At 37.0% G+C, this 12,576-nt stretch overlaps 1 protein-coding gene across 2 annotated transcripts in view; it reads right to left on the reverse strand.

The window, feature by feature from the left end:
* The window catches only part of cdh4 (cadherin 4, type 1, R-cadherin (retinal)), a gene marked incomplete at its 5' end in the record, with an annotated part of 231,956 nt that overhangs the window by 107,442 nt on the left and 111,938 nt on the right, over nt 1-12,576 (reverse strand). For both annotated transcript variants that reach the window (XM_079396513.1, XM_079396514.1), the window contains one exon: nt 11,866-11,889. In XM_079396513.1, coding sequence (XP_079252639.1) covers nt 11,866-11,889 — 24 coding nt within the window. The remainder of the gene's footprint in view (nt 1-11,865; nt 11,890-12,576) is intronic.

Below are 12,576 nucleotides of genomic sequence, written 5' to 3' on the forward strand. Positions count from 1 at the left end.
AGACTAAACAGTTGCAGTGTAATCGTATGCCTCATCTATCAAGGTTCTCAGAGATAAAATAGAGCATGGCCGGACTGTCTGCTAGGAATGCACAAAACTGGATAATTTCAAAATCAGCCACTCGATTGGTTGCCAAAAATGCAGTACATAATTAGGCTAGTTTTGGATTTACCTGCTGTATGCATGACTTGTTCTTGTGGTCAAAACATTTAGACACCGAAAGGAAAGGGAAAAGAATAGAGGTCTTGGAATAACATTTTTAAAAGTGGAACAATGGTTTTAAAATAAAATAAAATCAAACAGAAAAAAAGGATTAGGCCAAAACCAATAAAATGTTTAATACTTTATAATTATTTTATTTATTATGTAAATAAATAATAATAATAATATTATCTGTAAAATAAATAAACAGACAAACCCTTTAAAAAGTCAATCCTCCTAAATGCTACAAGTAAATTAATACAAATACAATAAAAGTGTTACGGATTTGTGGTTGTAGGAAAATAAACAAAAGACGAAATAGCATCAACACACTGAGACCAAGAAAAGGACAGAACTGAGGACTTAAAAAGGAAATGGAACAAAGGAGTTAACAAGATGATGCAAAACAGGTGAACGGAATTAATGATGATGAACTTAACTAGAACAGGAAAACCCAAATAAGGACAAACAGGAACTGAACAGAAACCAACACGTGACAAAAAGAAGTAAAAATTAAAAAAATAATTATTTAATAAGAATATGAGGCACATAAAATGAAAAGAGGACAAAAAAGCCTAATCTATAACCAGTATGAAATGAATATAATGTGTATCCCTTCAAACAAAACAAAACCAAAACTGTTTAACCAGTTAATCTCGACTCACCCCTGTAATCTACATGTAAAATGATTTTGGTTATCACTCTCTTAATATTTCATGTACAGTATGTTGATCATTTTAAATGAATGAGGCTTGCTAGTGGCAATTCATCCACGCCCTGCAACACCAATTGTTTCAATAAAATAATCATTACCATATGGACAGGCAAATAGAATTAAAACAGTAACAGATTACATGTTACATAAATGATGTTGAACAGCCATAACATGATTAATTTATAGAGATATCAACCGCCCGGAAAAGAGGACAGGTTGATGGAGTGTCCTAGCTGACCGGCAGAACAACTTGGCTTCAGCGGGCTCCCTTTCCTCGTGCCCACCCTTTGGCGGGTCATGCTTTCCTGTAGCGCCTTACCCTGACACAACGTGACCCCTGTGTGCCCACTGCACCAATGCCAAGAGCCAGAGAGAGTGTTCAGACATGAGTAATGATGCCATCGTAACCAAAGGAACAGCCAGAGAGTAAAGCACATGCTCGCCTGCATAATAGAAACTGGAATGCAGGCAATTGGGCTCCCTTCCGAATGGAATCTGCCAAATCAGGTTGGACTGCAGAAAGTTCCCATTTAGCATCAATGTTCCAAAGCTAAATCTGAAGAGGAGAGTAACAGGAAGAAATGAAACATGAGAGGTTAAGCCATAGGTCATAAGAGCGATGCCAAACGCAGCGTCTAGTGCGCCAGGAAAGTAGACTGCGTCATCTTCTAGCTGAATGAAGATGAGATGTTCTCTGTTAAAATCAATTACATCAACATATTGTGGCCAATACCAGTGCATCTGTCGGCCAACATATTAAATACCCACTCATGCACTGTATTCCGTGTACACAGTCTATGAACATATGAGCGTGCTTGCCAACTGAAATGATGAAGGGAGAGAGCGGTGACAGTGATGCAGATGGAACGGTGTGATGGGAGCGTTTGCGTGACTGAGGAGGAGAGCATCTGAACGCGGGGAGGGGGAGATGTGAGATGTGATTTCAATCTGCGCACACGCAAAATCAGCATCTGCAAGACAGCCGCTGTCTACTGAGCCAAAAGAACCAGAAGAAAAGGGCAGCATCCAGTGGACCAATTTCTTGGGCTTTGTTTAGAGACATATCAAACTCAAATCCATTTCTGTAATCTACACAGCGAAAACCCACAATGTTTACAGTCAAAATCTGATGTTTACAAACTCGATTCATCTTATGATATCATGATGGACATGAGGAAAGGCAATAGTTTCCATTTTCCATCATCCCTTTCCACACTGACAGCTTCTTTCAGTAGTTGTATGCGAAAGTCTCTTGGTATTGTGCTGATGCTTATGCTGTTACTATAGCAACCAATGTAGATACACTGGATATTGACTACGCTGTCTGAACAAACTTGCAAAATGACAGTGAAAAAAGTCAATTATAAGGATAGGATTTGAAAACCAAACTGAATATGTGTCCAGCATGAACAAAGCTGTGGAATTCTTAAAGGCATAGTTCTATCATCATTTACTCACCTTCATGTCGTTTCACACCTGTATGGTTGTCCTTCTTTAATAGAACGCAGATGATGTTGTGGCATCCTCTGTTTGTGAATTTTTTTTGTCTTTTTTTTTTTTTTTTTGTCCATACAATAGAAGTCAATGGCCATCAAAACTGCCAAAATAAGTCATACAGGTGTGGAATGACATGAGAGTGAGTAATGATGTCAGAATTGTCATTTTTGTGTGAACTACCCCTTTAAGTATGGTCACAAAACAGTACAAATTAAAAATATAATTCAAGCCTCTTTGAAACTGTTTTTCTGAGATAAAACCTCCTAATATTTTTTTAAAAGTAGTCAAACTACATATTCCCTTATATAGCTACATGAAAGCTTTTCATATTTTTTTAAATAATTCTTAATTATTTTTATGAATTGTATTATTTAATCTATTTAATTAATTAGAATATTTTTCTAAAAAAAACAATGGCATAAACAAATAAAAAGACTCATATTTTAACATTTAATTCAAATACTGATAATGAGCAGCATTTAAAAAAAAAATATTCCCATACAAAAAGATTAGTAAAACTACTGTACAAAGACTTCCGAGCCTCTTTTATGAACCTGAAGTGACCTGCATGAGTGAATGAATAAGAGGCAACAAGAACATTCCAGAAGGATGTGTTTCAACAATGAGTCGCACAAAACGTTACACAACTACTTTATTGAAAAAGCCACAAAAAGAAAACAGCTGAGCAATAGTCTTGCTACTTAAAAATGTATTCAAGTTAGAAGTGGTAGCTTTTTTCTATGATAACAGCAAAACTGCTCATGACAGCTTGATGTTAAATGTCGCTGTAGTCTGCATTGTATGTTTACACAATGAAAGAAGGTCCGCACCAAAACGCAGAACAGAATGCAATACATTTATCCACAATATAAAGCTTTAGCTCTCTTTTGACTGACAGACAATTTGTTTAGGTGAAGATCTTCTCTTGTTAAACAAAAGCAGCAAAGCAGAAGTTTGAACCTGAAGTATGACTTGCTTCAGAAAACCTGACAGGAAAGTAAAGTGAAGCGTTTCGAGTGTGTGTGTGTGTGAGACGTGCGTGCCGTTCGAGGCGTGAGAATGGGGCAAGCATTCCCAATGCTTTGAGTCAGTGAAATATAATTCAGTTTATGAAAAGCTCTCTCTTTCACACCCCCTTCCTCTTTTATTTTAAGTCTAACAGGCATGTGTGATACCACCTATGCGTCTAATAAATGGGACTTGTACCTATTCCTCCTATCTAGAGGGAATGGAGAAAAAGGGACAGACTGGCGGTAATGAAAATGTTTTCTCTTTTGTTCTTTGACTGTGAATAGGAGCAGAAAGGTTGTAATTTAACTGCTGGGAGTGCCATGAAGACATTGGATGTAATAATGGCTTTTGCTATCTAATTTGTGTAGGGATTTTCCTGGACACAGTTGATCTCCATAGGCCTTAATGCTACACTGCCTTTGAACGCAAGAGAGAGAGAGTGAATGAGAGGTGTGAGTCTGCGTTAAAACAGCAGATGGAGTGAAAGCATCTAGAGTCTAAATGATCTCTTTAACCTTTCTATTTCAGGATAAGACGCACACAAGGCTAACGGTTCCAACACATGGACAAGTTTTCAGCAAAATTCAGTGTAAAGGTCAATAGAAGTCGGTCACTATCAAAACTACTGTATTAAATCACAGTATTAGCAAAATAGAATTCCAGGCTTAATGTGATATACGCATCACCAGTTAAGTTCTATATTAATGCACCAAGTTCCAACGTTGCTTGGCAACCGCAAACAGCTGGCAATCAGGCTAATGAACTATATCACTTGCCGTAAGAATTGTTTATTGTAATTATTATTCATAAGAAACAATTCTTGGTGTTTATTTCCTGATCATTGCAATTATTCTTATGATTTGAAGTAATAAATTGAAATATTATTGAATGGATCATTTTATAATATAGCTGTTGTCACTGCTTTACGCTGCCCAAGTGCCCATAACTGGCCTATTATTAACTCACCATCATAAAAGCACTTAAACGAGTCATGAATTGAGAAATCTAATTTTCCTTGATCTTTTGACATACAAAACATCAATGTGCTATAAAAACATGCTGTCCAAATATACCTGTCTACAGCGCACAATGAATCTCTTTGCACCTCAGAAAGCCTTTAACAGGCAGATCTTGTGGTTCATTGCGTTATTTAACAATGAAAAGCATGAATATGTCCAGCGATAGACATAAAACTTTAAGTGAAATGACAGGAAAATGTATTTCACAATCTCATGAGATAGAATTCACATACATAACACTGGATGTTTGACCAAATTCAAAATTAGCAAAGAAAATAGGGCAGCTTTCAACTCCAGGGAAGCTGAAATAATTCTGGAGTGTGTGTGTGGGTCAGGTTTTGCCTACTTTGTGAGGACTAAATGTGCCCAGAGGGAAAGTAAAACCTGAAATCACCTGCACTGAGGGAGAGCCAACAATCCAGACGAGGTAAACGGCTTAATAATCATCCTTTCTGTGAAAGTTGGGTTTAGGGGTAAAATTAGGAGATAGAAAATATCATAGTTAAAGGTAAGTCTCCACCGTGATGGAAAAATGCACTCGTATGTTATCAAATTTGGCCTATTACTTGTTTTGAATAACAGTCCACATGGCAGAGCGCCGTCAAGCCCAAAGCTGTCAGCCTGGACCGATGCAAGAACAGGTGTTAGCTCTAAGGTAAAATGCAAAAGCTGTTCATCCATCAGCCTCGTAGTTAAATTCTTTTCCTTCCCTGTCCACCTCACTGCAGGACCTAAAAACAACACATTTATTTTACCTCCTGAATCTACGCCCGGTTGAACTAGCTATAGCCATAATACAGTTTGCCACTGTTTCTCCAGTCTGGATATTAAGCTCAGGCTTACAGCAGAGCAGATGTGCAGCTCTAGAACAGCTGCGGCTGTGTGAAATGTATTTACCAATGTGCTTCTTTGTATAATAAAAGACAAGTGTCATTGTCTGAAATCTTTTCATCATAAGAACAACATCATAGTGTAGAGGAAGAGGAAGATCTTCCATTTCAATGAAAGCTAAATTAAAGTACAGTGTTGAGACTGAGACTATAAATCCGGGTTCCTAAGTGACAGTTCACTGGTGGTAACCCTCTATCACACCATCTGCTGCGCCTCCTGTGCTTATATATATATGAGATTATTTCCTTAAGGAGCTTGTGGTGCCAAAAGGACTGATGCTTTTAATTGGAACTCAAATGTAGTGCAAACAAACCCATGCAGATGGGTACCAACACACGCGCACACACACACACACACACACACACACGCATACAGAAAGCACAAGTTCTGCGTTCCAGAGGCTGGCAGCAGCTGTTGGCAAATAATGTGAGGTAATGTGTGACACTTTAAAATCGTTAAAAAGGCAGTTCCCTAAATACAATTGTGTCAAACAATTAACTGAAATAAACTCTGTTGAAGAGCTATACTAAGAATTTTATAGTTGATGGATTTACTAAGATCAAAAATAAAGAGTGCTAACTTGCCTTTTAAAGCTATCAAACATATTGCGTGCAAATTGCTAAAAATAATCATGCAAAATTGTGTAGAAGAAGGTTGGACACACAAAAGGAAGTTTTTTGCACAGCACACATTTACCAAATGTTAGTCATACTCTTATGTTCTCTCTATGGGTTTTTTTATGCCTTTTATTAGGATAGGACAGTAGAGAGAAGACAAGAAAGCATTGGGTGGAGAGAGGGGAGTGGGATCAGCATAGGATCTCGAGAAGGGAATTGAACTTGGGTCACAGCGAGCACAGTTGCATTTTATGTTAATGCACTAACCACAAGATTATTGGTGCTGACCTTATGTTCTCTTTATATAACTGTTTATTTCATAAAATGATAAAACAAAATAAAACTGTATTGGGTGCACTAAGCATTGTCTTATACGCTCTCTAAATGTTAGTCTCTTTCACTAAAATATAATTTTTCAAAAAATAAATAAATAAAAGCTATTTTGTATACAAATATTTCTATACAGAGTCTCAATTCTGCAAAAAAAAAAAAAAAGTTAGTGATTGTCTCTTACATTCTTTTTATAGTTTTTAAAGATTATTTATTAAAATAAAATAAAAAATTAAATTAAATAAAACCGGCAGTATTGGCCACAGTATGTATCCTATAGTCTCAAAGTTCTAGACTGCTGCATTAACTCGCACAGTCACCGTTTCTGAAATTACTTTCAGACTTGATAAATCCTGCGCTATAAAACCGGTTCCATTTAATCCATTTTCACTGACACCGGTCTTTACTGTGCACATGTGAAAGCACACCACAAATTACATATTCAGTAAATCCCAAAACAAACTCATAAGATGACTCACTTCAAGTGTTTGAAAGACACAATCCTCAAACTACATAACTTCGCAATATACCCTCCTTACAAAAGCCTTTTTCCAATTAATATGTACATAATATTAAACCATTTTCCTCAAGGGAATCGTTGTGATTAGTTTAGGTTGAATTCTGGTTTTACCATCATAGTGGGTACATTTGGTCCAAAACCTGACTCTCTCACACACACACACACACACACACTAAAAACCAGTCCTAATTGCAGAGGCAACACCTGTCATGTCATTGCCAATCTACAACCAGCATCTCTATCCCAAAATGCCAACATGATGGCATGGGTCTGGACACTGCTCCCACCAGCGGCAGCCAAATTGGACGTTTCACCTCGCTGCATGACTACTAGAGAGCCACTCCAATGGTGGTCCTATTAGCAGGACAGATATGGCTCTCCTGGGAAGATGGCGAGAGAGAAAGCGTGCGAGAGAGAAACAGAAGGAAAGTGAAAACCCAACGGAGAGGTGGGATTTTACCCGGCATACTACTATGAACAGTATATTTCTAGCTATCCATCTTCATTTCTGTCAACTGGTTTTGGATCACACCCACATTAACCTCAGCTATTAAGTTCCTCTTATTCGCTCCTTAGCGCTGTATTAAAATCTAATACTCAAGACTAATGCATTTCCTACCATGGCATTTTTTTAACATCATGACAGGCTAACAGGAGGGCCCATTTGAGACAGATATGCAGAATAAGAGGCTACGCCAAGTCCCCTGGGTGGTGGCATTCATTACTGTATTGTATTAAAAATACAACCGCGCCGAATAAGATATTGATCAAGCTGGGTGGACTGTGAAGCTGCCTGCAGAATTGCAGTAACGCTGTAGAAATCATTCACTGCAATCCATTGCAGCCTAAATAATGTTTTGATAAATTGCATGCTAACAGTTAGACAAAAAACACTTCCTTCTTTATTTTTTCTTTCTAAATTACAAATTACACACTTTTTTTAATCTTCCCCTTTTTTTTCATTTTTAACCCTCAGTGACACAGGGAGCGAGGAAGACATCTGTGTTTCATTTGTCTGTGTGTGTAAACTAAAAAGCAGCATTGTGTTGTCTGTCAGTAAATGTTGATGTTCTAGCCGATGTGCTCTATGATTTGGCTGTTGCACAGCTGAAGCTCCTCTTTTGCTGTTTTTTCCCTGCCATGCACCTGATGGGTTTGAACAATTTGCTCGGCTGGCAGAAAAAAGCATAATCAATCGGGAGATTACAGATAAAAGGCTTTAAAACCAGCCGACCAAGGCACTTTCTACTATAACAATTACACCTAGGCCTACCTCAGGTAGCGCCAATTAAACTGCGAAAGAGTGAGGGGCTAGAGAGAACGAGAGAGACAAAAGAAGAAAAATGGATGGAAAGAATTTGCAGTGGAGGGGAAACACAACAGAGTCAAGGCAAGCCATTTGGAGGCAATATTGGCAATGCTTCTTGTGCAGATACTTCTATTAACACTACCATTCAAAAGTCTGGGGTCATTTTTTTTTTTTTTATCAAATATGTTTAAATAAAGATTGTCCTTTTTAATTTCTATTCATCAAACGACCCTAAAAAAACTGTCACATTTTCCACAAAAACATTAAGCAGCACAAAACTGATAATGTGGCATATTAGAACGATTTCTGAAGGACAATGTGACACTGAAGACTATTGAAAGTTTTTAAATAAATTAAAATAGAAAACAGTTACTTTAAATTGCCATTTTTCTCAATATTAATTTAATAATAATAATAATAAAATAATAATATAATGATGTTTCAAATCTGTCAAAAAGGAAATATGAATTGTGCTCAATATTAAAAATATGAAATCAATAATTATAGTATTTTTTTATATTTTATTCATACTTGTATATCATATTAAATGTAAAAAATACTGAAAAAAAACATAAAAAATGCATCCTTTTACTGATATTTTAGTGACTTTCAACCACCATATTGTGCTTTGCAATTTCTTTGATTATTTTTTATGAGTAGTCCATTGCTAGGCAAGCTTAGCAACCATCTGCAAGTTGTCATTGTAAAAAAAAAATAATTAGATAGATAGATAGACAGACAGACAGACAGACACACACATACACTGTATATGTCTTATCTTACAATACTATCAGTGGGTTAAAAAAACTAACCCAAACAAACCACTACAGATAAAATAAGAAAAATGGTAATGAAAGGACAAACTGAAATTTGTAAAAAAAAAAAAAAAAAAAAAAATTCTTGGGTAGCGAAGTGCGCATAAGCTGACAGCCGTAAAGCGTTCTGTCATCAAAACCGCAGAGTGCAGCCAGACCCACACAAAGGCCAAGGACACAGAGTTCTCCTTCATTCACTCTTTCATCTTCATTCCTCCATCTCTCTTACACTCGCCCCCTTTGCTGCTTTCATTTCTTTAGTTTAAGCCATCAACCGGTATTCATACTGAAGAATAGATGGAGGCAGTGAGGAGAGAGACAGAGAGAATGAGAGCAACATTCAGCAGAAACACCCATATGAAGAATTTAGTTTTTGTCTATACAAGTCAAGTCACCTTTATTTATATAGCGCTTTTAACAATACAGATTGTGTCAAAGCACTTAACAGTATCAAATTGGAGGATAGAGTGTCAGTAATGTATAATAATAAGATTAAACACTCAATTTTCAGTTAAAGGCATTTCATTATTGAATTCAGTGATGTCATTGTCTAGCTCAGTTTAGTTTAAATAGTATCTGTGAAATCAAATTGACGATAATCGCTAGAAATTAAGTGTCCCCAACTGAACAAGCCAGAGGCAACAGCGGCAAGGAACCAAAACTCCCTCTGTGACAGAATGGAGAAAAGCAGAGTCATCATGTCCTATAGGTGATACAGGCGCTCAGCTGCGGTCTTGAAATTCATGATATTAAATGCAAAAACTCTTATCAAGTAAACTACACTGAAAGAGAGCATGTGTCGATCAGATGTAAACAAGAACAATAAAGACACAAAAAGATCAGACGAGTGTTCAGTAATTTATTAAATTAAATGATGATATTAAAAACTGAATCCAGTGCCACATCTATATTTTAATTAAGATAATTATTTTAGGTTGTGTTTTTATGTAAAGTATTTGTGCAATTAAATATACACTACCTTTCAAAACCTTTAGGCCAGTAAGATTTTGTTGATGCTTTTAAAAGTCTCTTATGGTTTTGGGTTAAATAAAAGCTATAAATAATAATGAGCAATGTTACTACAATTTAAAATGACTGTTTTCAATTTTAAAACATTTTGAAAAATTTATTTTATTTATGTAATGCAAAGCTTAATTTTTAACAGCCATTACTCCAGTTGTCAGAAAACATGCTAAATTCTAACATACAAATTTGATTCTCAAGCAACATTTCTTCTTAAATGTTTATAGGATCCTTAATTAATTAATCAATTAATTTTATATGAATAGAAGTATTTTGTAATATTATAAATTTACTCAGTTTTTATTATTTTAATGCAAAAAAAAAAAAACAGTACTGAATTTATTTATTTGCCCAAACCCATTTTAAGTTTCTGCCCCAATTGCTATTTATTAACATAATTTAAACACATAGTTGTGTATATTTATGTACTAGCAGAGCCTATTCTCTTGACCTAAATTTGGGCCCTTCCTTTATGCATGTAGGCAGGGCCAGTGTGCTCATATGTATCCCTCTAAATACAGCCACGCATATGAATATTTGCAGTATACGTGTGTATATAAAAACATAAATCCTTGTAAACACATATACACCCAGCTCAGGCCTAGCCACTTTGAGTCACACTCATGGCTCTGTACAGGAGGATAGAGTATGTGCGCGTGTTTGTGTGAACACATTTGTGTAAAGCAGCCAGAGGAGTAATGCCTGCTGTCTAAACAGTGACCGTCACCATTACTGTTGTCAGGATGATGTCGTCAACATCTTTCTACATCGCTTTGACCATATGGCCCTTTGCTTTGTTTACACTAACACCACACAAACACAGTAAAAATGCATTACATACTAAAATAAAGAAACTCTCTGGTCCACAGAGAGTTTTTTTTAAACACACTTTTCAAGCTATTCAAATGCTTGCATTAGCCTTATTATTATCCATTATGGTGCATTTGCAGAAATCTTGAAGCACACTATTTGTACCAGCTTACCGTCTGACAAAAGAGCACTGGCAAAGAAAGTAAAATGTGCTGGCCTGGAATTATAGACCCTGCTGGCCTGCACATATCCTATGCTCGTGCAAAGTGCAGAGTAAACGGAAAAAACGGACCCAGTTCCATGTCTAGTTTCCACAAAGCATTGTGGGCAAGTGTGCTTTGAGTGCAAAACATATACAGCTCGAGTTCAGGACAGGACTGCCCTTTAAGCGCAGACTCTGCAAGGCTTTTTTCACCCCTTTCTGATCTCGCTCTTGCTCTCCATCTCCGAAAGGATGCAGAAATGGACAGCACAGGTGTTATTTTCCAGTGGCCCTAGCAACTCTGCAGGTGGACTATATGCTGGTCACGCAGTCCATTATAGCCAGCACATGCACAGTACCTCCAGCGCTCCATTTGGCCAAAAATGGGAGGCAATTTGAGAATATATAACAGCATAAATTCAATAGCAAAAACACACACAAAGCTTGCCCCCCCCGCTGAGTCAAATGTACATGAAAAAGAGGTCTGTCTACACAGAGACTCCCAGGGCAAGCGCCTCATCTTTGACAAACAGCCAGACCGAGCGCGTGTGAACCGAACAATAGAACCACGAGGGGTGATTGACCAAAGTGAGTCGAGAATGATTGAACGAGCATGCTGGGAAAATGTGCCAGCTCTGAAACTCAGAACAGAACCGAGGGAGCAGAGGTGAGTCTTCAGTAATCACTAACAAAGATTGGGTTCTCCGTGTCAGCCAACAGACCTGAAAGTATGCTAAGTGAATTTCAGAAAAAAAGATGCACATCTGCTGCCGCAGCGATGCTCCATTTGGATGGAGTCACGCGTGCTTGCAGACCAACACTGAAAAACAGTAATCACATTTGAGATCTGGCACTTTCAGAGTCATGCAGTGCTGTATCCGCGAACATATTTCTCAAGTACTCACCATGGCCAGATGACAGCAGGGTATCTACAAGTGAGAGAAAACAGAGAGACGTTTAGAAAATGAATCCGACTTTTATACACAACTCAGATATGAGCAAATAATCAACAGGATTCAGTACACCAAACTTTGACAATACGCATACACATAGGGTTTAACATAACATATTAAGACACCACGACAGCAGAGACAAATGCTATTATAGATGGGTAACTGCGTCATTTGAATCATTCATCATTAATGTTAAAAAAAAAAACACTATTTCATTCAGTTGCCTGTAAATATAAGTGAGCTATTGAATTGTTTATTCAACCAATTCATTAAAAAAGAGAATTAATTGATTGTAAAAATGAGTGAATCATCCAATCTCCCGTTTAACCGATTCTTTCATATTGACATCGTAAATGACTGGAATGAGTCATTTACATCATCAGCCAATTTGTTCAAATATACTGATTCATTAAAGGATTAGTTCACTTTTAAAAAAACTTTTGCTGATAATTTACTCACCCCCATGTCATCCAAGATGTCCATGTCTTTCTTTCTTCAGTCGAAAAGAAATTAAGGTTTTTGATGAAAACATTTCTCCATAAAATTGACTTCATTGGGACCCAAACGGTTCAAGGTCCAAATGACAGTTTCAGTGCAGCTTCAAAGGGCTTTAAACGATACCAGACGATGAATAAGGGTCTTATCTAGCGAAACGATCGGTCA

The sequence above is a fragment of the Barbus barbus genome (assembly GCF_936440315.1).
Source record: "Barbus barbus genome assembly, chromosome: 37".
NCBI lineage: Eukaryota > Metazoa > Chordata > Actinopteri > Cypriniformes > Cyprinidae > Barbus > Barbus barbus.